Source organism: Cebidichthys violaceus, unplaced genomic scaffold, assembly GCF_023349555.1.
Source record: "Cebidichthys violaceus isolate CVI_PGR_0920_01 unplaced genomic scaffold, fCebVio1.0.p SCAF_12, whole genome shotgun sequence".
Taxonomy (NCBI): domain Eukaryota; kingdom Metazoa; phylum Chordata; class Actinopteri; order Perciformes; family Stichaeidae; genus Cebidichthys; species Cebidichthys violaceus.
This window is the reverse complement of record NW_027176285.1, coordinates 5,843,439-5,870,451: the sequence shown is the minus strand read 5'-3', so window position 1 is coordinate 5,870,451 and position 27,013 is coordinate 5,843,439. Positions and strand designations below refer to the sequence as shown.

General features: G+C 41.3%; 1 protein-coding gene across 7 annotated transcripts in view; it reads right to left on the bottom strand.

The window, feature by feature from the left end:
- Positions 1-27,013, bottom strand: part of tcf4 (transcription factor 4) — a 223,871-nt gene that overhangs the window by 86,543 nt on the left and 110,315 nt on the right. For 6 of the 7 annotated variants that reach the window (XM_068705999.1, XM_068705996.1, XM_068706000.1 and 3 more), the window contains 2 exons: positions 10,606-10,732; positions 8,430-8,479 (listed from right to left, as the gene is read on the bottom strand). In XM_068705999.1, coding sequence (XP_068562100.1) covers positions 8,430-8,479; positions 10,606-10,732 — 177 coding nt within the window. Of the gene's footprint in view, positions 1-8,429; positions 8,480-10,605; positions 10,733-12,074; positions 12,386-27,013 lie in introns of those variants that run through there. The other variant, XM_068706002.1, reaches the window with a different exon arrangement.

Genomic DNA, 27,013 nt, shown 5'->3' with positions numbered 1-27,013 from the left:
AATATGTTTCAATGCAAGTGACAGAATATTGATTCATATTTAATCAGCACTGTTTAGTTTGACAGTTTGACCAGCAGTGACTGACAGCAACGTTAGAGAATCCTAGCCTCTGATTGGTTGCTTTTCTTCGTGAGCTTTGAGACTTTACAAAGGCCATTAGGAGCACTAACAGGAGGCAGAGGAACCTGATTCTTTCACAGATTATCTGTCTCATGTACTACTGTCACAATATAGTGACAGTTTGAGCAAATAAGACAAAAAGTTATTTTCGTAAACGTTACCAACTGCAGCTTTAAGTGGTCTTGGGTCAAAGTGGTGCAACCTTTGATATGTTTCGCACTACGGGCGACAAAGCAACAGGATGCAAGTCATTTTCAATGGAAGCTGCTAACTGACAGGAAGTTTTATCAGCACTCCAATGACGCGGTGAAGTGACAACCAATTCCTGTTCTGTCGAGAAAATGGAAGACAACCGTATTCTTGGCGTTATCTCTAGCTCCCAGTGCTATTTAACGACATAACTACGCCAACGAGCGCTTGAGCAACACTTTAACGGCGACAATGTAGCTGGTAACGCATAGCCATTTTGTAGCTCTTTCGCTGGTCGTGTAAACAGCATCAAGGTCAGCTTGAATTATGTCAACGAGGGTCCTCACATGTCTGGATGTACAAATATGTGTGTGTGTGTGTGTGTGTGTGTGTGTTTGTGTGTGTGTGTGTGTGTGTGTGTGTTTGTGTGCTGTTACACTGCTGGTCAATTTTGTCACAAAGAGAACTGTTTTTAGCCTCTTAGTGTTGCCATAGAACCCCCCCCCTCCCCCCCCCCCCCCCCCACACACACACACACACACACACACACACACACACTAACATTGCAGACATTCCTGCATGAAGCTGTGTTTGTACTCAGAGCAGGTGCAGGCTGGACAGAGAGAGAGAGAGAGAGAGAGAGAGAGAGAAAGTGTGTGTGTGTGTGTGTGTGTGTGTGTGCGCGTTGTTTCATGTCTTCAGTTACATCCCGTATAAAAACATCACAGAGTGTTAGATCATCTGTAAATCTGTGACGTCCGGCTCGTTCACCATAATCTCTCACATAACAGCGAGAACATTCTAGTCTATATATTTGACCCTTTTTACAGTCTTAGTCTGTTCTACTCTTTCTTTATCTCATTCAGCACTACTTTTCTCAATATAGTAATGTTAAATTTCATCAGACTGTATTTTTATATCCCATTTCTGTCATAAATAAATCAGACTGCAGATCCTGTTGTGTTATTGTAGATGTCAAAAATACTTATAGCTCAGATTGTATTGTTTTGACCCTGTTGGGGTTTTTGCAGCTACTATGTCCAACAAAACACACATCCTGTATTTAAATAACACTTCATTGAAACACAATACATTTGTGGGCAAGAGGGCAGTCAAAGTTAAAAAACATATTTAAAAAACCAATCTGAAATTATACCTCTTGTCAAAATAAATATTGTGGGACATGTTCAAAACACTACAAATATGTTATGGATATTTGACATTCTAACCAGTGTAAATGTATTGCAAGTTTAAAGTATTGCAGTTAAATTACATTTTAAACCTTGGATTGATGTGACCACCGTAACACTATATTTAGAATACCTAAATATTATACCTAACATACTTTTTTTTGTTTACTTGTATCTTTCCGATTTATTATAAATTATTATTGTTACTTTTTATATTATATATATTTTTCTTTTCCATAAAGAAGCTACTGTAAGGAATCACAATTAACAAATAACGTGGAGCATAAAAAATAATAATTCAACAATAAAGTAAATTGATGAGAAACAGTAAGTGAAGGTATTTTACCTTTAACAACTATCATCATTTTGATGAGGGTCAGCAACAGTATTATTTATCCAGTTAGATCAATATCAGATTTCTAATCACTCAGTAAGCAACTCAATGTTTTCATCAATTCAGAACTGCATTTGAAATACTTCCATTTAACAAGATTCAGCCTCACTGATGTTTAACTACCACACACACACACACACACACACACACACACACACACACACACACACACACACACACACACACACACACAAGTAGAAATAGATTAGGAAAAATAAGCAGACATATAGATCTTAAACTTACTAAAATTGTGGAGAATAAATAAAAAGAAACGCTTACGTAAAAAGATTGACAAATGGAATTTTCTGCACTAAAGAGATGAGGAAACAAAAGATGGCTGCTGAGAGCAGGAATGAAGACACATTTCAGCCTCATCCTCGTTGCTATTGGCAGCAGGTTTGGAGGCCGGACCATCCGGGGAACCCCCCCCCCCCCAAAAGAAATCATGTTAGTAGAAGAGCAGGAATATCTGAACAGACAGCGGAATAATGTGGCCCCTTCATGGGACTGATCTGAGCAGCTGACTGGGTTAAGGGTTCAATCTCTACAGCGAGACTCGCTACAACGGCGCCTTTAATGTGCAACTTTGTTCTACAGTGTTGAGTCCCAATAAGAGACAGTCTGCAGTAAAAAAAAAGATTCATGAAGGGCCTTTCTATTGATCTTAAATACAGTATCATTTCCCCCAGAAATCCTACAGATATACACACACACACACACACACACACACGGTATTACTTCCAGGTTATTTGTGTACTTGTAATCCAGCAAAGTAACCTGGTAATTAGAGTTGAATGTAATTCGATTTTTTTAAATGTATGTCCACAGGTTGCCGGCACACCATATATATGATACATGTACATGAATGTATGTAATGAATAGGAGGAGGCAGGCTTATTGGTCCAAGGAGAGTAGATCCATATTCATGGGACAAGTGGGTTGAGTTATGTCAAAAACAAATAAAGTTTTCAACAAAATTAGCTATTTTTTTACTGTCATTCCTTATGTTTTCTTTTTTCTAATTTCTATTAGGGTCGGATATGATTAGTATTTTTGCCCCAATGTATCCCATCACGCTTAATGTATATTGCTGTTCAGTGGCTGTTAGCGTCACATTTTTGAAAGATATATATCTTTACATTTTGGCAGATCTGCACTATTAACAATCACTGCATACAGAAGAAAACATAGAGAACAGATGCTATGGTAACATAATGTCTGAGTGTGTTGCTTAAGTGTTTGAGTGTGTTGGTTTGTATTAAGTTCAGAGCTGAAAAAACACTGGAACTAAACCCGAAACAGAAGTGATTATGAAAATGAACACCTGTCAGCAATCTGATGCTATTTTTCAGAATAAAAGCCACAGCTCCAAACAAGCCAAAACTGACTCATGACCGACAGAACCCGCCGCTCAAAGACATCGAACACGAAAATGGAACAAATATACAAAAAAAGAGAGGTATACCTACAACGCTCTCTGTATAATGATATGCTCTCTCTCTCTCTCTCTCTCTCTCTCTCTCTCTCTCTCTCTCTCTCTCTCTCTCTCTCAACTGATATTTGTGCCAACAAGCGGGGAAGAAAGTGCCTCTGAATATATTTCCCTGCAGTCAAACCTCTCCATTTCACAGGCATGCAGGACCTCTCCTCGCTCCCGCTCTCTTGATGTGAACGGGAGGAAGCAGGCGGGGTTACTCGCATCACAGGGGGGGAAGCGGAGATGGTTTGAGCAGAGAGAGGAGACCGCTCGAACATGAAGGCAGTGCGGGACAGAGGACAGAGATCCAAAAGCTGGATCACGTGACTGTAGACACAAGACTTTGACAACCGTTAGTCACTTGGGCGGTTGTGCGGCGTTCTTGTACAGCACAGGAGTCGGTCAAGGGTTTACGAGACATACAGAGTTCAGGACTCTGGGGTCAACATCCTGTGTCCCACCTGTGGTGAAGCTAAGGCTACTAGAACATGTCAGGAGGGTAGTTTTGGGGAGGCCGTGGTTACAGTTGTCTTTTCAATGCAACTTTTGTCATCCGATCACGCCAGGACGTATTAACTGTCAAGTCTGTACGCGTTGAGATCGGACCTTGCTCGCATTGGAATCCGATCAGCCAGACCACATGCCTCGGTGGCCTGGCTTGTACAGGGCAGAGAGGAGGAAAACCCGGGGCTGGAACCCAGCTGAGACCCGCTGTCTGGGTCCTGTTGTGTTACGATTAATGAAAAGCCAACATTTCCTGATTTTGCTGGTTCTAAATAAAAGCTTTTAAATAATAAATTAACGAGGGGACTTTTACTGCGGAGAATTTATAGGCAATGAAACGTGTTTATCCACCGTTTTACAGCGGCTCTTTTGAAATAAACTTAAAAATATATCCGATCACTATCGGATCGGGCAGGTTGCATTGATGCGTCAAGTGGGGGCAACACATATGCAGACACAGCTTGATTCTGATCTGGTGCATCGGGCGATCAGATCACAAGTGAACAGGGCTAAATAAGTGTAAACAACCACCAAGACGCATTATGATCCGATCACTTAAACCACTTGCCGAAATGGTCTGGGAAGCATTTGACCACATATCTTTTTTAGAGAAAACACTAATGAGTCTTGATGCGTCCACGACAAGGCCATAACAGCAAACAACCTCATGTCCAGTCAGTTCTCAAATCGCATAAGCGGGTTTGTCCAAAACATCTGTACATTTCTAAAAGCCCACAGAGATATATACGTCAAACATCTTGGGCAATTTGGTCTGCCTGGAACACACCATGGAGTAGACACAGACAGTGTTTTTTTGATTTTGTCTTCTTGTTTTAATTTCAGGCAGACTAGGCACAGGAAGTGCATTGCTGCCTTCCTCCAGTTAAACAGAAAAACTGATTGTTCAAACACATATATACGCTTACAGAGCGGGGGAGTGAGATCTGATCACAAGTGGTCATTTGAGGTGCAGGTGGGGGCTCATTCTACGTGTGAATTGATGTACTTAGAGCTGTTCACTTATGATTGGATGTGTTAACATGATGTGCCGGCACCACGGAAGCCAAGCAGTGAACAGGTCAGGGTGGATGGGTGGCTCAAACACGGGACTTTCACTATTAAGTTATTTCAAATTACGAAAGCTACGGAAAAAGTTACCAACAAAGTTCTTTAATCCCAAACTTTGATGTTTTCTTTCCTAAAACTAACGACGTAGTTCTGTTGCCTAAACCTAACGTTAAATCATTTAAGCTAACAAAGACAATTTTTTGCCTAAACCTAAAGTTAAATTGTTAAAGCTCACAGCGTAATTTTATTGTCTAATTGTCTTTTTTTTATTATCTCAGGTTAAATTTAAAATCGGTATTGATAGTCAGTAACTACAGCCATTAGATAAAATCAATTATTACAGAATATTACAAATGTTTAGTATAATAAATGTACTTTCCATATACTGTGGAATGTATAGTCTAATGGTAAATTCACATTAAGTAAAGCAACCGTCCATATTGCTGGACATCATGTCTCTCTCTCTTTCACAGCAAACATCTCATCCGTCCACTTCACACGCACACAAAAGATGAAAAACAACACCAACCGGTCAAACAAACCATGCTTCCTCACTGCTTTTCTTTTTTTAACACCCCCCCCCCCCCCCAATTCCCAGCCTGATGTAGACACAGAGAAGGGGAGGAAGGAGAGGAGGAAACGCGGGACAAAGCGGGCCGAGGCCACAGAAAGGCGGCCTCCTGCCGAGCCAAAGAGGCGGCCGACACGCCGTACATTCAGCCATCGTTAACTGGCGATTAATGAGGTCAGCAGCAGAGAAAAAACTCTCCACATGTAAAAACACCTCAAAGCTCAAATTAGAAATAGATCTATTGAGCACTAGAGGCTGGAAATACAGGTTTCATTATAAGAACATACCCTCATCCTCTATCTGCTGCTTGGTGTCATTTACACTCGCCACATACATTCTATTTATAGTCAAATGAAACAGAGAATAACAGCAACACCTATGAGGAGCTTTTCACCACATTTATAATCAATTAACAAGACATACATTAAGTAATTGATAATCAACTAATCTCAGCAAAACACCAAATTAAAGGTTGTAGTTATAAACTAAACAGAATCCATTTAAAAACAAACCGTGACACTAGAACAAAGAAAAGCTTATAACTATGAGTGTGAAATTATGACAAACTACAACCTAAAAATATGAAATATGCATTCTGCCTCTGCTTCTCCCTCTGATTCAAACAGCAGCTGAGCTCCAGGCCTCAGAACAACAGCTGGGGTCAACTCACGCCACTCACGAGGAACCACGAACACGGATCACGTAGCGATGTTTTCCCATCACATGTTTTCTGTTGGATTCGGCCCACGGACAGAACACCCTTTCCGGGAATAGCTTGATTCATGGATGATCTGTTCAGGGCTGGAACTACTGATTGTTTCAATGAATAATTCAATCAAATGGCATAAACATGGCATGTTCTCAAAGCCCGATTCAGGTCTTCAGGTGTCTTGTTGTCTTTGACCAAACAAAGATTCCATTTGTAATGAGATAAAACAGAGAAAAGCAGTAAATGCTCATGTAGGAGAATGTCTGGTGATCGATGTGGCGAAGGACTTCAACGATTGGCTCATTTATCTGTCAGTTGACAAATCTTTTCAGCAACTTGAACATCCTCAAGTCCTCCAACCAGCAGCACATCGACCGGTAAGACTTTCAATGCAAAATGGCCCAAAATCCCAAAACCTGATAAATGAATTAACTCAATAATTAATTATTGGGAAAATCAGCCCACAGATATGATAGTGATCATCGTGCTCTTTCTTCAAAAAACATTAATTTCAGCAACACTTGAAATCCATTAATCATTTGCAAGCAGCATATGAAACACGCAGTGTATTACACTACGTGTTGCATTTGTTAGTAACAATAACTATGGGCACCCATTAGTGGAGGCTGATGTATATATAAAAAAATATATAGTTACAATCACTTGTACTTATTCATAATGCTTTATAACATAAATCATAACACATTATATGACTTATACAGTCAAGAATCATAATTGCTGGTCACTCATGTAAATTGTTTTTGTTCAAGAGTCGTAGTGTGTTATAATTCCCATAGCTGGAAAATGTTATAATCTTGTTATAACGCATTATAATGTCATTATACGTTACGTTTGCTTTAATCTATAAAATAATATGAATTCATTTTCAATTGACTTAAAGCAAACAACGACCACTTAAAATAACATTATAATGTATTATATCAGTGATCATAGTGCATTATAAAAATATTATAATGTATTAAAACTAAAGGAATTATAATACGCTATGATGCTTGGCAAAATGTCAGTGAATGACCAGCAATTATGAACCATTATGATACTTGACTTTATAAAAGGGTTTATAATGTGTTATGACTACTACTAAGTGCTTATAACTGCATTAATACAGTGCTATAAGTGGATTAAAACACATTATAAGTATGATTATTATAGCATTATAGCGTTATGGGCGATACCAAAATGTCTTCATAGAACAAGTTATAAATGTTGTCATATATAGACCATTAATAAACACTTAAAATGGTAGCTGCATGCAACCATATCATAGTGTGTTATAAACCATTTACTAAATTTGTCTACTGCTTGGAAATGTTAAATGGGGAAAAATTAAGTAAAAAAGGCAGGATTGGATTTGTTTTAGTTTTTTGTTACACTACCTCATTTGTTTGTATTAAGAAGAGTATTATTTAGTAGGTATTAGTAGCTCTTCTGGCATGAAACTCTTTCAGCTGATTCCTAAAAAACAGGAACCGACAACAAAAAGCCGACAGATGTTAGCGTCCGGCTCCGACAGCAGCATCGGCTTCACCTCCGCAAATTCACAAAACCTGGCAACGTGTGCAGCTTTTCTTCCTCCTACAAGTCCACGTTTCTCAGGACTTCCGTCCTTTCAAACCCGCTAAAGAGAGAACAACCTCCAGCCGGCAGCCGAGCACCATCGACTGGTGAGAGTTTCAGCCCAGAATGCCACAGTCAGATCCAACACAATCGCCGATAAACCAATCAAATGATGTATTCATAAAAAGGGAAATCTAATGTTATTCTGTGTTTATATGGATATTTTCTCTTCCTTTTTTAGTCAATATTATTGGCTTTGTGCTGTCAGACATTAAGAAAAGAAGAAGCATTTATACAACTGCATTTCTTTACATTAAGAATGATTGATGTCTTTTTAAATTTGTTTTTATTCTAGCATGAAATTCGTCCAGTCAACTCCCCCAAAAATAGGAACCAACGAGAAAAAGCCGACAGCTGTCTGTGTCCAGCTCGGCTCCGACATCTTCACCCTGACAAACCCACAGAGCCTGGCAACGTGTGCAGCTCTTTCCACGTCTGCTACAAAACCAGCTCAGCCATTCCAAACACGCTGGAGCATCAGCAGCCCTTCTTCTTCCGACACACACTTGAAGCAGCGATAATAAGGAAAATAATCATTTAAAAAAAAAAAAAGGCATGTTATCACTTACTGAGGACGGCAAGCCGGGAGGGACCTTCCGCACTTTCTTTGGGTGAACCTCTGAAAGAGAAAAGAAAAAAGCAACAAAACAATTCATGAGGGTTTAACAGGCCGAGAGGCTTTTTATTCTCTCTCTTTTTAAAAAGGAGATTCTGCTTTTTATTTGTTTTGATATAATCGATCACCCGGAGAGGAAAAAGAGCGAGGCCACTTTTCCCACCGCACTCGATATATATTTTACAAAGAAAGCTGTCACTGCAAACAAGCGCGACACAATACGTCGCAGCGAATAAAAAAGACGAAATACAAAAAAAGGACAGGGTTGATTTTTTTTTTTCTTTTTCTTTTTGGTTCGATAAAAGGAAGCAGGGCAGCTTTTGACATGTTTATATTATTTTTCAGGGTTTCTCTCAAGGGAAGCGAGGGAGCGGTCTATTAACTGGGAAGGTGAGACTTTGATGGAAAAATGAGAGTGCCTATTTTTTTTTAAATTGGCCCAGAGTCGTAGTCGTGCGCGCGCGTGTGTGTGTATGCGTGTGTGTGTCTGTCCTTCCAAGGCTAACGCTACCAAGGCTACACCGCGGCCACTATTGTCCTGCTTTCTAAAAGACTTCCCCGTATTTTTTTTTTTGCTTAAAGTCCCCTTTCAAAACAGACACACACACACACGGACCAACAGGATGGTCACACGCGGACACGTACTCACAATGCTCGGCCTTCTAAAAAAAGAGAACACACAGCGGTTAGGAACTGGGATTAGTCCGGGTTAAAAGGTTTCACCGAGGTCAGAAAAAGAAGTTTCCGTTTGGATTCAGCAAATGACATCTAAAAAATGAGAATTTAAAATTTTTCACAGGCACTGTTCCTGTAGCTCATAATCTGAGATGTCATTTGTCTTAGATTTGGTGTTCAGACTGCGCAGCAAAGCATCCAGAGATTTAGACATTGATGATGCAAATAGAAAAAAAGAAAACCATCTAAATAGATATGTGTTGTTCTCAGTGCAGTTAACATTGTTTTAGCAATTTGTATGAATCAAAACTGTAAGTATCTTTAGAAAAAACACAAAAGAAAGCAGATCATCATCAGTATAACTTTTATAATAATAGTAATAATAATTCTTAATTTAATTAAAAAAAATATATATATTTATTTTATTTTATTTATTACATTATATCATTTTATGTTATATCTATTTTACTTTATTATTAATACCACGATTGTTATTGTTACTATTATTATTATTACTAGTAGTATTATTAAGAAAATGTTAGTTTTTTTGATTTGTATTATTATTTAGTTTAACTTTAACTTGTTAATAAATCATAATTTGTTTATATTTGTCTATAAATTGAATAAAAGAACGTGAAAACACCCCAAGCTCGCATTACCAACTGTATGTTCCAAGAAGCACACTTTGGGCCCAGCATGGGAGCGCTTGATATGCTGATAGGGTTGACAGCGATTTCTAAAACAAATGTTTTAAATGTGTTTTTACTGTGCGGTGTTTACAGGATCCACGTAGCTGAACCTAATTGAGTTCATTTTGTTGTAATTTTGGAGGCTGAGTTGTAAGGCGCTATTGAATTGCGTTATGTTTCTAATATTTTGTCCAGCTCATTTATCAAGTGACTATTTAGTTGAATCAACACTAGAGCTGAACATTTTTTAAAACAAATAACTAATTGCGAATATTTTGACAGATATTGCAACTGCAATATGATTTGCAATATTACAGGGAATGATTTCATCAAAAAGCATTGCAATGATTATGGTGTGGTTTTAGCAGGGATTTGTTCCAAACAAAGACGTCTGTAGAATGTGATGTGTAGGGCCTGGACAACTCTGCAGCTCAACAACATTTATATTAAAATGGTATTTTGACAAACAAAGCGCCTATAACGAATAGTGTGCCTTATTGTTGGTTTAAATTGTATGATCTTTCATTGTATTTCTCCCTCCATGCTTTTGAAGAAAAACAAAAAATGACCAAACTCAAATTCCCATCGATGATGTCTAAATTTTGGAAGGTAAAAATGGGATCACGGGCCAAACAATGTTCTGAAAGCTAAACTCTTCCTCTCATTGTTTCTCCTAACAGAGAAAAGCAGCTTAATGACTTCACTGCGTCTCTCCGTGTGCGTTCATGGGGTCCGTGTGATGCAAGTGTGTCGGTGGTATCTCACCCATGGCGTCCATAGGCAGCGTTCTCCTCCGCGGGTTGGAGCCGTAGTGCTGGTAGTACTGACCGGCCGGCTTGGTGGGCGATGCTGCGCCGGGACTCCCCAAACCCATCTCGCCCCCCAGTATCGACTGGTTGAGAGACACCGAGACAGACAGAAACAGAAACAGAGAGAGAGAGAGAGCTTGTCCATCACGTGATCTTGTGACTCAAAGACCAGGAAGGATGCACCATTCTTTCACAAAGGAATTAGAACAAAGCAAGAAAGCATATTTCATAATTTGAAGACAAGCCAGTCATAACGGAATACGATATGACCTGACATTCTTTAAAACGAGTGTTACAAAAAATGTTGAGGATCATGTGACTCGGCACAACCGAGGAGATTTTTCAGTGTGTTGGAGTTCAGCATGTTGAGGACTGCTCTACTAGAATGTTGAGGCAGCCATTTGTTGGGGAATTATCCAAAACAGTCGTTGTAGTCGGGATGCTGAAGTTTGTAATTTTGAGGCAGCTTGAAATGTTGTCAGTTTAGCGTTGTGTGGAAAGTCTGACATACCAACGATAGTCAAGCGTTGACAATCAAATAAAGTATTGATCGCTGGAACGTTACTTGAAATGTAGAGGATGTTTCAAAATGATGTTGAAAATGACCGGATTGAAGAGAACCGTTTCTTTCAACTTTCAGCATGTTGAGCTGAAAAGAAGCTGGAATGTTGAGGACAATTGAGAATATTGGAATTATCTGTAACAACTACCCAGAATGCTTGACTGTGTTGATTAGCGGATGTGGAAGGAAATGTCGACCATAATCACAATGTTGAGAGCAAACACAATCACTGGGATGTTGGTCCCAGTCGGGATGATGCTGATCAGAATGTTCATCGTTGAGCCGAAGTATTTCGGTTAAGTGGAAGACAGAAGAATGTTCTGGAATACTTGTTGGGATGCTGAACACGGTTGGAATGTTAGTAATGCTGCGGAATGTCAGTTTGTTGAAGATTATTGTCGATAAACAGTGCTTTTAACCCTCACGTGGCCAACTATGCAATCATACAACCGTCTTCGATGATACAATAACATGAATGTAAGTGTTATATTGATCTTTGCCACCACTCCCACCCATCATACATGAAGCAAATTGGTGGTATTAGCATTACATGTGGAACAATATGGAAGTCCACGTCTGCCAATGTCAAAATAAAATCATTTAATCAAATTGAAATTTCCTTTTCTGTGTGAGTATGACGACATTAAAATGGAAAAAACTAATTTTTTTGTGGGGTCAAAAGCACAAAAAACATAAAAAACAGACAGATAGATTAACATCAGAAAGACAAATTAATAAATAAATAGCCCCTCCCCCTGGATTTGATTTAGAAGCAGTCTCACGTCCAGGATCCGAGCCTACCTCCGACACCTCGCACCGAGCCGATAGCGACAAAATGAACCGGAGCGCGTGGCGGTATTTACCTCCGTGGGAGCCGCCTCATGCTGCTCAGCGCGGGGAACGTTCAGTTCACTTGGTGGCTCCTCCGCGGCTCGGAGTCTCAACTTCTCCTCTCTGCTGCCTCTTCCCTCCTCTATCTCTGTGACTCTGTTTACGACTCGAACTTAGCAAACCGCTCACACATTGTCCCCGCTAATTAAGTTCAATGATTCGGCGGCAACAAGTGGCGTCTGGGCTGATTCGAAAAAAAAGGGAAGAGAACACGAGAATAAAAGACACAGTGAAGGATGGAGAGGTTTTCTTTCCCTTTTTGTTTTTAGCAAGGAGGGAAGAGGTGAAAAAGAGCCTGCGACCCCCCCCCCCCCCTTCCCTTAAATAGACTCCACCACTACTCCGTTAAAGAGTAGACTTTTTTCCCAGCTTTCTCGTTAAGTAATTAGCGAGCAGTGTGTTTGAAGCAAAGGGGGGATAGTGCACTTGGAGGGGGGGATGGGGGTGGTATGGATGGATGTTTTTCGGGGGCTAATCTGAATTCTGATCAGTCGCGTCCGTCCTCTGAAAACAAGAGTTAGCTTGGCACTGCCGGGCCAAGTAAAGGCTTTTCTCATGCTAAGCAGGGCCTAAGTAGGCCAATTACAGGGCCAGCCTCGGCCTCAGAGCCATTCTCCAGCTTAAAACAAAAGGGCCCTTGTCTTAAATAAAGTCAGTCACACACACACACACACAAAGAGACAGAGAGGGAGTCAGACACAAAAGGCACACACACACACACACACACACACACACACACACACACACACACACACACACACACACACACTGATTCAGTCATCCTGTTCCTCTGTCCGTGTGTGTTTCAGTGTGTGTCGTTGGGGGTAAAAGGGGGTTCCCACTAAAACAAAAAAGGGTCTCATTGATTGTGGCGCTTTTCCTTTCTTTTCTTTGTTTTTTTCTTCTTCTCGCACTCGAGCATCGATGCCAGGCCAGGCCAGACCGGTCACCCCGGCAACCAGACGAGGCTGGAGGAGAGGCAAAATACACGTCTGTCTCTCTCTCTCTCCCTCTCTCTCTCTCGCTCTCTATCCGTCGCTCTTTACCTGCTCGTCTGTTAAAAATAAATAAAGTTGGATGACCAGCGGGAGAAAGATTGGTAAAAAAGCAGCAGAGGCTCAGCTATCCTGACCTTTATGGGTGACGCTTCAAAAACACTGGCTCCTACATTTCCCAACATGCAATGGACCCCCCCCCCCCCCATCTGGTAAATGAGCACATATTTCAACACAGGCTTTCTGTCATGAAGTTAAGTCAAGATGTGTAGCTGCTGTCATGAGAAATAGAGGTTTCCAATGGTCCAAAACAGACCTAGCAACACTTGACATGCATTCATATTTTTTTTTTTTCTAAGAGAAGAGACAAGAGGAACAAGCAAGTTAATTAGACCTGGTTCAAAGTGCAGCAGCAGCAGTCAAAGAGAGCAGCGATACACGTCGTCTGTCCTGCCTTAAAACTAGATGAAGGCCGCGGTCGTATGGGCCGAAAAATGACGTCTAGTGTCTTTTCCTGACTCCTTTTTTTTAACCCAAAGTAAACGTCATGTGAGGAAGAATCTTCACTTTTTTAGGAAAAAGATGGCCGCGGTGTTCAAACCGCATCCGAGTCCGACTGCACTCCGACACTCTAAGCTACGACGTGGGTGCTGTCACGAGGAATAGTGGGACAGCATTATCTCCTTTCATTATCTAGTTTTGGTAAAGGATGGTACGGTGTTGCCTACGCTAAAGGAGACAAGAAAGGAATCATTGAAGCACCTTTCCTTAGCATCGAGAGAATTCAACCAGCTCTTAACATGGAGGCCACTTAGATACTTCCATTGTCATTTCACTCAGACAAGGGATCCCCAGAGTCATTAGGGTTTCTCCTCAGGGGACCGGGAAATTAGTTTTTGGCCAATCAGCTGGTCCGAGAGGTGCATTTGCCGACTCTTTGGCAACCAACAGTGACCATGACTCCCTGCTCTGCGTAGCTCCACAAAGAAAATTATATGTATCTTCATATATATATATATATATATATATATATATATATATATATATATATATATATATATATATATATATATATATATATATGTATATATATATATATATCTCCATCCATACACTGTTGTTGGTTCACTCCTTCTCACTTGCTTCTGCTTTACTTTCTACATTATCTTGTTTTCTCTCTGTCTCTCTCTGATGCTGTTTGTCTCTCTCTCTCACACACACACACACACACACACACACACACACACACACACACACACACACACACACACACACACACACACACAGACAGACACACACACTAACACACACAGACACACACACACACACACACACACACACACACACACACACACACACACACACACACAGACACACAGAGGTCTTTTTCTCACAGAGCTGACTGGGCTTCGGTACCCAGCTGCTCACAGAGATGATATTAACTAAGATAGATTACCAGGGAAGGAGAGAGGGAGAGAGAAAGAGAGAGAGAGAGGGAGAGAGAGAGAGGGAGAGAGAGAGAGGGGGAGAGAGAGATACAGAGAGAGGGAGAGACAGAGACAGAGAGAGGGAGAGGGGGAGAGAGGGAGAGAGAGAAAGAGGGAGAGAGGGATAGAGAGAGAGAGGGAGAGAGAGGGAGAGAGAGAGAGAGAGGGAGAGACAGGGAGAGAAAGAGAGAGAGAGACAGAGAGAGGGAGAGAGAAAGAGGGAGAGAGAGGGAGAGAAAGAGAGAGAAAGAGAGAGAGAGAGAGAGACAGAGAGAGGGAGAGAAAGAGAGAGAGAGAGAGACAGAGAGAGGGAGAGAAAGAGAGGGAGAGAGGTATAAAGAAGCAGAAAGAGAAACCAGAAAAAAGAGAACATGAAGTCTGAAGAAGACGGGGATGGAAAGAACAACAAATGACAAAAATAGAAGATTTTGTGAGAGAGAAAGGGAGAAGAGAAATGGGGCAGCAAGCAGAAGGGAGACAGGCATGAAAAGAACAAAATATAAAAGTTTTCAGGACGGATGGATGACTAACGTCCTCCTAAAACGACAGGTTGACATTTCTTTTTACATTTCTTTTTGTCTAGATCAAACAAGCGAAATATAAAATGGGAATTTAGTGAGCTTGAGAGATGTTGGTCTGTGTATTTATTTCAGCTTTGGACAGAGCCAGGCTAGCTTTCTCCATACACGCTTCCAGTCTTTATGCTAAGCTAGGCTATCCACATCCTGACTCTAGCTTTCTGTTTAAAGGGATAGTTCGGGTCTTTTTAACGTGAAGTTGTATGAGGTAATCATGCATAGTCCAACATCCTGCTGTGGACGGGGGAGGCAGCAAAAAGTGATGTAGCCACCTAAAACAAAAGCCGACCTAAAGAAATCAATACCAGTTTAACTATATCTTGAATATTTTGGCCGGCTTACCTTGCCATGGGACAGCTTTACAGTCTATGTTTCCGATGGGGGAACTGAAGTGGTTTTCTATGCTTTCAGCAAAGCTACCAGACTCCATTGCAAGAGGTAAAATCACTGTTCTGTTCAATGGAGTCTGGTGGCTTCAGTTCCCGGTCGGAAAAACCTGTCTCATGGCAAAGTAAACAGGAGAAAATATTGTGAATAAAGCGTACACTTTAACTGATATGGAATGTTTTGGTGGGGCTTTTCTTTTAGGTGTCTAAAACACTTTTTAATAACACTATGACTGTGGATAAGAACGTCATACAACCCCACTTCAAAAGATCCAAACTAGCCCTTTAACACACATGACCCATGAGTGGTATCTTTGGTATCACGTCACTTCACCGTCCTTCCAGGATGTTCACTTTTAAATCAACAAAGGAGACATTTCTTATCAACAGAACATGATTGTTTTTCTGTCTTCCTCTTTTTTTACTGCCCCCTCCCTTGTTTTTCCACTCAATTTATACCTCAACCCTCTGTCCCGGACTAAAATAAATAAATACTCAGATGTCATCAATTTCCACCATCGCGACTATGAGAGACAGAGACAGAGAGAGAGAGAGAGAGAGAGAGAGAGAGAGAGAGAGAGAGAGAGAGAGAGAGAGAGAGAGAGGACAGGAAGAAGTCATTAATTACCAGGAAGTGCTGGCGAGGCAGCGGCGCACCTGTACGCCAGCTTCGCTCCAGCTGACACACACACATATGTGTACACATTTCTGCACACACACACACACACACACACACACACACACACACACACACACACACACACACACATACACACTCCTGAGGGAGTGAGGCCCGGAGGCTGCTACCAGAAACAGAGAGGAACCAGCAGAGACGAACGAATAAAACTGGACTCGCGGAGCCAGAACACTGTAACCGCACGTCACACATCGGATATTATACACATCAAGGGTTACATCTGACATATCAATTTAATCATTTACTGCGTTAAACGACTAAAATAGTTCTTGGAGCCCAAAGTGGAGATGGAAGACATTCAGTTTACGGGATAAACCGGAAAAAAGCAGGACATGCTCAAATTTATTCTTTCTTGACTTAATTATGGAAGTTCAGTAGTGATTAATTTCATGCTGATCAACTAATTAATCATTTGTTCTTAGCACTGTGTTGGAATGATACTGTTTGTATCCCTTTGTGATCCACTAAAATCATTGAATCAATCATTTTACACTTTATTTATTCCCTGTTTTGTTTGAGGTCAGTTTGTTCCTTTGTGTGAAATGTTTGATGCTGTCATCTTGACCAGCACTCCCTTGAACAAGAGATTTTGAATGACTGAGGACTGGTGGTGCGACATTACTCCATCTTTAAGGGACACTTCCCGGTTGCTTGTGACAAAGAAAATAAATGCGTATTTGATTGGTAACAAAATATTGATACCAGTGTAAAAAACGAAAATGGAAAGACGGGAAAACGTGACAGTGATCCTGAAACACAACATTATCGGTAAGCGTCTTCAGATAATGTTAGTGTTTTTCATGCCATCTGCCGGTTATGATAGGATGAAGGGGCCTTTTAGAAGGACATTAACTGTCTTTGACACTATAAAAGCATAAATGTTGTTTTTTTTCATGTCCGTGGTTGACTGCTTCATGGTGACGACTGAGAGGGAGTGACTCCTTATGGCAAATCTAACAGTTCGGAGCATCTACTTCACTACATACTACTAGAAAATACCAAACAAACCAAACATTTTGACAACAAACCCTGAATTAAAGATGTTCACGATCAGTCTGAGCTCAGGCGGGAGGTGGAGGTGAGCAGCGGCTCCTCCTCCAGCCAGGAGCAGAGCTTCGCCTCGTTGCTTCGCCTGGGCATATTGCTAGTCTCCCAGGACGTATTGCTTGGCCCGCTGGACGGAAGGGAGGCACGGGAGAACCAGAACCAGGATTTAAGGTGGGCCGGCTGTCAGAGCCTGCTACAGTAAAATGAAAGGGACTCTGGTGCCAGGAAACACTGCTACTTTTGGAGCACAGAGCAAAAAGGGGCGGGGTTTAGGAAAGGTCAATTAGCTTTACATTATCAACAAAGGATGTTCAAACAAGTGATGACATCCAAGGTAAAGACTGAGCTGATTATGAAAAGTTAAAGTCTGAGTCAGCCAATCAGGTCACAGATCCGCCACGACAACACTAACACAGAGACAACGGCCAATAACATCAGCACATTGGAGTCTCTGAAACGCCAGCTGCTGTTTGTATGTGTGTGTGTGTGTGTGTGTGTGTGTGTGTGTGTGTGTGTGTGTGTGTGTGTGTGTGTGTAGAATGATGTCAGCGCAAGAAAAAAACCTCAGGGACAGATAACAGCAAACACACACACACACACACACACACACACACACACACACACACACACACACACACACACACACAAACATATCTGCCTGCAGTAGCATTAGAAGCAGCGAGGGATCGACTTGCCAATGACAACTTCCTCCATCTTCTAACCGCTCCACACACACACACCCTATAACACACACTTCACTCAAACACACATACACACACGTGAAGCAGTTCAAAGCATTCCTCCTTAATTAGCGTTCAACGCTTGGCTTGACAAATAAATAGCGATCATTTAAGAACACTAAGAGAGGAATCAGACAGCACATTACACCTTACAATATCTGGCAGCTTCCTGCATGCAATTAGAAAGAGGAGAGGGGGGGGGGGGGGGGGGGTGTGTGAAAGATGAGGGGGAGACACCGTAGATCATATGGAAGAAATACAGAACGGTAGGAAGGATGGAAATGAAACTCGGGAGACAAGTGAGCAGGGTACGAAGGGGGTAAGAGAGGAGAGGAAAGGACAGAGGAGGGGAGAGGAGAATGGAGGGAAGAAAATAGGTAAGGAAAGAGACAGTAGGTGGTAAAAGAGGACAAAAAGAAAAGTAGGAAGTAAATCCGAAATTATGGAGGTAGGGTGGTTAATAAGGAAATAACAGAAGGAGGAGGCAGAAGAAAGACAGATGACAGGGACTGAAAGATGAAGGAAGAGCAGGAGGGAGGGAACGGGTCAGGGAATAATAAAGAAGGGAGGGAATTGTTGAAGAGGAAGAAGAAAGGATGAAAGTTGAGAAGAAGAAACAAATATAATAGGGAGGGAAGGAGGTCAAAGGAGAAAAGGGATGAGGGAATGAAAGTGAAAGGAGGACGAGGTGGAACTGCAAGAGGAAGGGAAGGAAGGAGGGAAATAAGTGAAGAAAGGAAGAATTGACTGGTTGGAGGGTAACCCCTTAACCTAACCCCAAGAAAAGGTAAGAAGGACAGAAGAAAAACAGAGGAGAGAAGTACAAACAAGGGGATGAGGGGGAGAATGAAGGAGGGAGGTAGAAACACATGAAGGGAAGAACAGGGAGGAAAGGAAAGAGATAGGGAAGGAGACAAAAGCTAGGGAGGGAAAAAAGAAGGAAACGTAGAAAGGACGGAAGTAGAGAAGAGGAATCAAGTAAAAGGGACAGGAAAGAGGGTAAGAGTGAAGACGAAAAGGAGGAGGGAGAGCGAAAAAGAGAAGAATAAGGAGAGAGACAGAGAGAGAGAGAGAGAGAGCGAGAGAGAGAGAGAACAGGGGAAAAGGTAAACAAGAGGTTGAAGCAGAGGCATTGGGAGGAAAAGGGGGAAGAAGGGAGAGAAAAGGGAGAGAGGAAGAAGGGGGGGATAATCAGGAAAGAATGGGGAGGACACAGGAAGTGAATGAATGATAGATGGAGAGACAGATTTATATTTGGAGATGAAAAGAGAATGAGAAATAGGCTTCCCTGCGGTGCCATCTTGAACTGATTGCTCCCATCATGCCTTAGTCCCAGCTGCCTTCACTTTGTAGTTTGTGGAGACATTTTAGTCATTATAACCAGGAACAAACACACACGGAGTGCAGAAATAAAGATTTACAGAATGGACATTCTTATTTCTGAGCAGCGCTGGTGGACATTTGAAGCATTTAGCAGCGAAAGAGACAGACATCTCCCTCAGGAGTTGGTGGAGACCAAATACAGAGCTAAAAGAGAGAAACTCCAAATGAATGTTGCTAGTAACTGCTGTGTGTTTACAGTTACTGTGTCAACTACATAATTAGTCAACTTTTGACTAATTATGTCTTTTGCAGGGGTCGCCAAAATCAACAAAAAAAATGAAAGTTCCTTGCGGTAGCTATAAATAAGCAAACTATTGCCATATCAACTCGAAAGGTTTCCGACTTTATTCTGCTGCCCCATTGCCCCAACTGCTGACATTGCAGTTTTAAAGTCAGAAGTGACCAGACAGCAACCTCCGCTTCTGAAAAGTGGAGCCAAAGTGCCTTGAACTTGCATTCTCTCTAATGGCCATCAGGGGCAACTCCTCCGGTTGTAATAAAAAGTCTGATTGTATAGAAGTCTATGAGAAAACACAACAGCAATGTCTCTTTCACAGATAGATCTTGTTGTGAGCATGTTGGGAATATGGGTAAAAGAAAACATGTATAATATATTTATAATATGTATTTATTGTTATATTGGGCTGAACTGTCACTTTAAGACCACGCATTCATTTCCAAAACATGTCCAAGGCCTAGGTTGTATATATTTCTTATTTAAAGGAGGTTCAAGGCCTGTGGGATCCAGGAAGTTGTTGCTTCATCTGTCACAGATAAGAAGTCCTGCAGAACTGAGCTCTGATGAAGAAGGCACACATGAAAAATATCAGCTCGCTTTACCCACATCTCATGGATCAAGACCAGTTTACTTTTACGTAAGTGTGTGTGTGTGTGTGTGTGTGCGTGTGTGTCAGCTCTGTAGTGTAGGCCTGACAGCTCAGTTCTGTTCTGTGTCTGTTACCAGCTGTTTTACTTCACTCGCAGTTTCTGTGTGTGTGTGTGTGTGTGTGTGTGTGTGTGTGTGTGTGTGTGTGTGTGTGTGACAGGCAGCATGCTGTTTGATGTTAGACACATCAGAGAGGGGAGAGGGTTAACTTCTCTCTAAGAGATAGAGAGTATCTCCCTGGTTTAACTCCACGATGGCCGAGACCGACGACAACTTGTTAAAACAAACACTGAGTCGACAGCTGCACGGATCGATCCAATACCCTTTCACAACCGAGTAACTCCACCCAAAAACAAAGGCATGCAGGGTTTTTCTCTCAACGCCTTGTTTTTCCATGTCAAAACGCGGTGTGGCAGTAATGGCATAATCTTTTCAGGCCCTTAGGTCGGACTAGCAATGTTCTAATGTGGAAAGTCCTGCCTTCAAGACTTTACATAAATCTCTATGGAGTAACTTGAAACCTGGACAGAAGGTCAGACTTTGCAACAAAAAAGAAAAGAAAGAAAGAAACAATTCAGCCAGCTAATGGAAAGAGCATACAGTCCGCCGGAGAGAGGTGAGTCAATCAAGTTGATGCCACAAAAAGCCAGCGACAGCCAATGAGAGCCAACTAACCGCCAACACCACTAACCGGATGATGCATTCTTGTACCTTTCTAACGTTATTTCCCGTGCTAGAATGCTGAGTGCTAATGAGCCAAGCTGACGTTGACTGGGATTAAAATAGTGAAATCGTGGATGCCATGACTTTGCCCTCTGCAGTACCCTCTCTTTCATCAGCTGTGGTCACGACGTGATAGGTCACGTTAGCCCAGGTTCATGTGAGTCTCTGGAATTGCCACTCTAGAATCATTTAGTATAAACATTCAGTATGTGGTTGTGCGTCGTGACTGAATCGCCTGTTGTGCGTTCTCACACTCAAAAGGTTAAAGATCGGTTAAATCTGTAGTTCTGTCTGAGGTCACGAACATTTTTACAATGATAATTCTTTAGTTTATTCCAGGCATAACATTTGTATTAAAAAACATGAATGAAAAACCACTCTGTAAGAAAGCCACAGAAAATTGAAATGGTCAAGCAAATAATTCTTATTATATGGTATTTGGTTATAAACCAAAGTATTGGACAAATTAAAACTATTACTAATGACCGCGCAAAATGAAAAGTCAGGGGATCAAGTTATTACGGCTCATCTTGTGGAGAACATAAATGTCTCTACCAAACGTCATGCAAATCCTTTAGCATTAAAAAGACACAAATATCAACCTCATGGTGCACTCTGCTCACTGGCTCTGACTGAATGCATGAACGTAGATATTCATTGTGTTCATATTTGCAAAGACGTACAATGCAAACATTCTTACCCGGCAAATTATACACATGACAATCAGATTAGTAGTTCATCAACTTGATCTTCACTATCCATGTTTTCATGACACTCATGGATTTTTTGTTTTTACATGACATTTATATGTTCACCGTCACAATGTTGGAAATTGATCTTTACTCCTAATGCCCAGGACTGTGATGGCCATTAATAATGAGTCTTTATGATTTTCCTTCAATCATTTCATTGGACTTGAAACAATATGACATTATCAGATCCTTTGAGATGCCAAAGCTGTGTGATTGATATGGTGGATATTTCCCTACAACTATAACTAAAGGAACCCAGTAGCTCCATCACGTCACAACAGCACCGGGTGGTCCCGTGCATATAACTGATAGCACGCACAATCTGTCAGCTGTCATAGCTGATGCGTCAACTCGCAAGCGACACGCGTGAGGTGTGTTTGTGATCGATAGTCAAATAAAATGGCATATAAAATAGTGTCGATCTGTTCGGCCGGCAAATGAGACTGAACGACGGCTGAGAGTCTCCTGAGAGCGACGAGCAGCTGGATCAGTGTGTGTGTGTGTGTGTGTGTTCAGAGCTGGAGAGCAGCTGTGAGAGGAACATCTCACCACACACAGAGTTGCAAAAAATGGATATAAGAGGACAGTTATTTATGATGGATAGATGGATGGATAAGAGACGCCTTTAATGATCCCAGAGTGGGAATTCATATAATATCGCCTATATACAACACTATGATAACGATATGGCCGATCAGGACAACCTATGGTTCGAGTGGCTTCATTAATATTTCCCTCCATGTAAACAGTCTTTGACTTGCCCTTGTTTTTTTTTTTTTTTCTTCCTGGACTTCAGACCAGCTGTTGGGGGCTTGTACTTCCTGCTGCCGTGCCATTGGACAGAAAACAGCCAATGGGGACGGGCTCGGAGGACAGACGGAATGAAGTGATGATGAACACTTACGCACACAACCCTCGGTAACCAGATTCCACTGTAAAGCCAACGCACAGGGACCATGAGGACTGACTGTCGCTAGCACACACACACACACACACACACACACACACACACAAAGTAGTGCCTGGCCTCCATACAGACACATTCCATAGATCTGTGGAAACATAGCATCGTGAGAGAGAGAGAGAGAGAGAGAGAGAGAGAGAGAGAGAGAGAGAGAGAGAGAGAGAGAGAGAGCAAAGCAACAGGGGCGAGACAGAAAAGAGAAAGAGAGAGATGGAGTGAAACAAAACAGAGAAATGAAACTCCACATGACACATGATTTATTTCACAAATGTGTTGTGAACACCTTAAAGGGAGTCATCGAGGAAAGGAGGAAGGCCTCATTCAAGACTTGTCGTGGATCGCTCGTTTGGGCCTGATGAATACCACCTGTTCACGAGAAGGATTGTATTTGTGAGATTTCAACATGAGCATAATGGACCCTAAAATAGTCGTAAAAGGCCAGTTCTGCTCTGTTTGTTGGCAAGTTTCACTACAAAAAATATCGCCTAACAGTAAAAATAAGTATTGTTTTGGAAATCAATGTGTCATATTTTATGTATTATTATTATTAGAAATTATTACTATTTTGTGTATTATTATTCTTATTGTAATTTTTATAGCTATTGTTATTGTTATATCAACAATTATTATAATTATTATAATTAACATTATTGCTATCATCATTATCATTTTTATTGTTGTTATTGTTGTTAATTTTATTTTAATATTATTATTATTATTATTATATGAGCCTGATGGGCTCATTAGCATGTGAGATTAGCTGTGGAAAGACTGACAGACGCACACACAACCGGGCACATAATCTCCTCCAGCTACGCAGATGAGAAATAGAGATGAAGACAGACGGGCAGAGTAATGACCAGAGGACTCGCTCTCTCCGATGTCTCTTGACCCATTAGAGAGGCGTGTGGGTCAGAGGTCAGTGTGTTTGGAGAGCCCTCGGAGTGTTTAAGGACTAGCTCGTTGAGGACTCACGAGGAGTGAACAGGAAGCTGGATGACACACCTGCCATTGTTTCAGCAGTTTAGGTGTTAGTCGTGTGGCTAATGCCGAGAGAAGTCGCAGATAATTACTAACAATTTACTGAGATGACATATACTACATATATGATTCATATTTTGTAATGGACATTTAAAAATATGAATCATATATGTAGTTAACCCTCTGAACCCTAAAACCCGCCTGCGGGATCGAAAGCATTTCTTTTATTAATAGTAGTTTTCTTTTAATAATCGCTAAAACTACACCTTTTATCACAGCCAGATGCTGGGAAAACCGTCATTAATGTAAAAGTTTCATCTTTATGATGATCCTTGAACACATCATGCATGACAAACCAAAAAATCTGCCAAAACAAAGCTTAAACTTGTGATATTTCATCATAAACATTTTATTCTACATGTCTCATTTAAAATATCGCCCCGAATAAGAATTGCTTTAACTAAATCCTGTAAAAAACATTCAATTCCGAGCTCCTCAGCACTACTAGAAAGCCGTGATTGACTTGTGAGTTGTCTTCATTTTCCTTATCACGGTTACTTTTCTACCTAAAATGAACCATTATTTCGTGAAACTTGGACTGAACTGCAGGCTGCTGAACACAGAGCATTGGACAGGAGAGGCTGTAAAGAGGTTGTAAACATGTGAATACCTCAATGTATTTAGCACAGAGTCTCCTTTTTTAACATTGGTAACACTTGTGGACACTTGTATATGTAGACTCATTTCAAATTTATTTTCAAATAATTTAAAGGAATTCAACTTTACATTTTTTTACATTTTACATTTATGGCATGGTTACTGTATTATACTGCATAACATACATTTTCCTCTACTTCTAGCCAGAGAAAAATGAGGCCACAGAGAGTAAAATGTGACAGGAGCAAAAAACACCCCCAAACTACTTGGGGTTCATCACATGCACATATGTGTGTCTGCGTGTTTGTGAGAGAGTTAATGTATGGTTATGGAAAACTGTACACATCTATGTACATGTTCTTTGATATAAGTGTGTGTGTGTGTGTGTGTGTGTGTGTGTGTGTGTGTGTGTGTGTGTGTGTGTGTGTGTGTGTGTGCGTGAGTGTGTGCTCCTTCTTTAATAGGTAAATGCAGCTTCTGAGCTCCTCTCTGAAAGCTTCAAAACGAAGCCTTCAGCACTTTCTACTGACTGATGTGTGATGGTGTGGAGTGTGTGTGTGTGTGTGTGTGTGTGTGTGAGAGAGATGGGTTAAAGGCTTTTTTTTTCTTCATGCATTCCACCAGAACCTCACATCCAGACTGTTGCTGCCTCAGCTGTAGCTGCCGGCCCACGACCAACCTACTGATCTGTGAGGCGATAACTGGATGACAGGCACGCTTTGGTGTGGCTGAGAGTGTGTGGTGTACGTAGGTGTGTGTGTGTGTGTGTGTGTGTGTGTGTGTGTGTGTGCAGCCAGGGCAGTGGCTTTTGCTTGAATGAACGACAGAGTGAGAGAGAAGAGAAAATTTGAGGGACAGAGGGAGACGATGAAAAACAGGATCGTCTTCTCCCATCCCTTCATCCAGGTGATGTGGATCTGTCTGCTTATATAGACAGAATATCCCTTTAGATGGCTTTAGATAGCAACATTAGAGAAGCCACACAGTGCGAGCGTATGTGTGTTTGTGTGTGTGTACTGGCTGTATATTATACTACCCATGAGGGTGTTTCTGCTGCTGTTCAGGTGACGACTCTCAGCAGCCGTGAAGCCACAGAAAGCCCCATAAAAGGAGGGAAGAGCAAACAACACACTGATGAGTACCGATAGTGGAGCTAAAAATGTTGTCGGGTTTTCCCTGGGGGTGGTGCTAAAGGAAAAGATTATGAAGTCATTTGTGTCCAAATGGTTCAACCTCTGGGGCGCAGGAATGAGATCTGTCCATCCGATGTAGACTGTGTAGAAAAGTTTGTCTTGCAGAAGGCTCTAGCAAAATCATTAAGATTCATAGGGACTGATACTAGTACTTAATTCAAACCGCTGTTCGCTCTCAAAACTATAAGTCAATGTTGATTTATTTGTCACGTAACTTGCGCATTTCAGGTACGGCATTTCCGTAGTTTTTTTAACCCAAACGACGATCTTTTCCTTAACCTAACCAAGTAGTTTTCTTGCCTAAACATGGTTCTTGTGAAGATGGAAGTTTCAATAGAAAAGACTGTATGCATGTAACGAGCACAAATTGACTGGCTTTTGTAGGAAAGCGCACAAAAAATGAGGAGTAACTTTTTCTAAGGTGTTATGCAAACCGTTGTATGAGGATACGTTGAATTGTTGCAGCACTACACAGCGCTCATACAGTGGCAACCACTGATAATGCCGTCCCCCGACCCACGGTGGCGAGACCAGTTTAACACTGTTAGCTCTGTCAGCACCGTTGCCATCGTTAGCGCTGTTAGCGCCGTTTTGCTTCTAGCCGCTAGGCTCAGACATGTTCAGAGCTGTATGCAGCAGTACCGGTGTATTTCTTTATTAAGTTTTTTTTCTTTATTTGTTGGTAACTAAAGTCAGACACTTTGTACACCTGACCATTCTCTCAGAACCAGAGGAACCTGAGAGACTCAAAAGGTTTTGTGGTGCTGTCAAGCTTCGTACTCCTCAGGACCAACCGTCTTTAATTACACAACCACAGGGGTTCCTTGTCAGGAAGACGTAAACATAGCTTGTTTAAAACTACCAATTGTTCTTCGTAAAACAACCCAACAACGGTATCTCCCTGACAGGTGTAAAAATGCTCATGACATGTGACGACCGAGCTTTAAAGTAACTGTCATGTCAATTACAGTGTGAAACTCCGTGCAGCATCCCTCACTGCAGAAGATCAGAGAGCGACCCTCAATGAAGCATCAGGAAAAGAGAGGTGAGGATCCTGACAGCTGAATTCCACCTGCTGATGAATATCATGTCATATGCTCAAACACACATCTGCAGCTAAGTGGACCTGAAGGGGGTATTGTTTTGTCAGCTGCTCTTTCCAAGGTCAAGAATACATCTTTGAAACGTAGCTTTTAAGACAACATGAACGAGAAGTCCTTGAAGTGGCCAGAAAAAATAAAACTGCTGTTTTAGGCAAACAACATAACATGTAATTCGGCTACAAAATCTACAGATTGTGGGGAGTGAAAATGGAAGCATAATTAACAGTATCTCTAGTGCACACAAGAAGTACAATAAAATATGTATAATGTTTGTATGTTTGTAATTTTGCAGGCAAATTACTGCAAAAAAACAACAATAATTAAAAAATGTAATTCTTT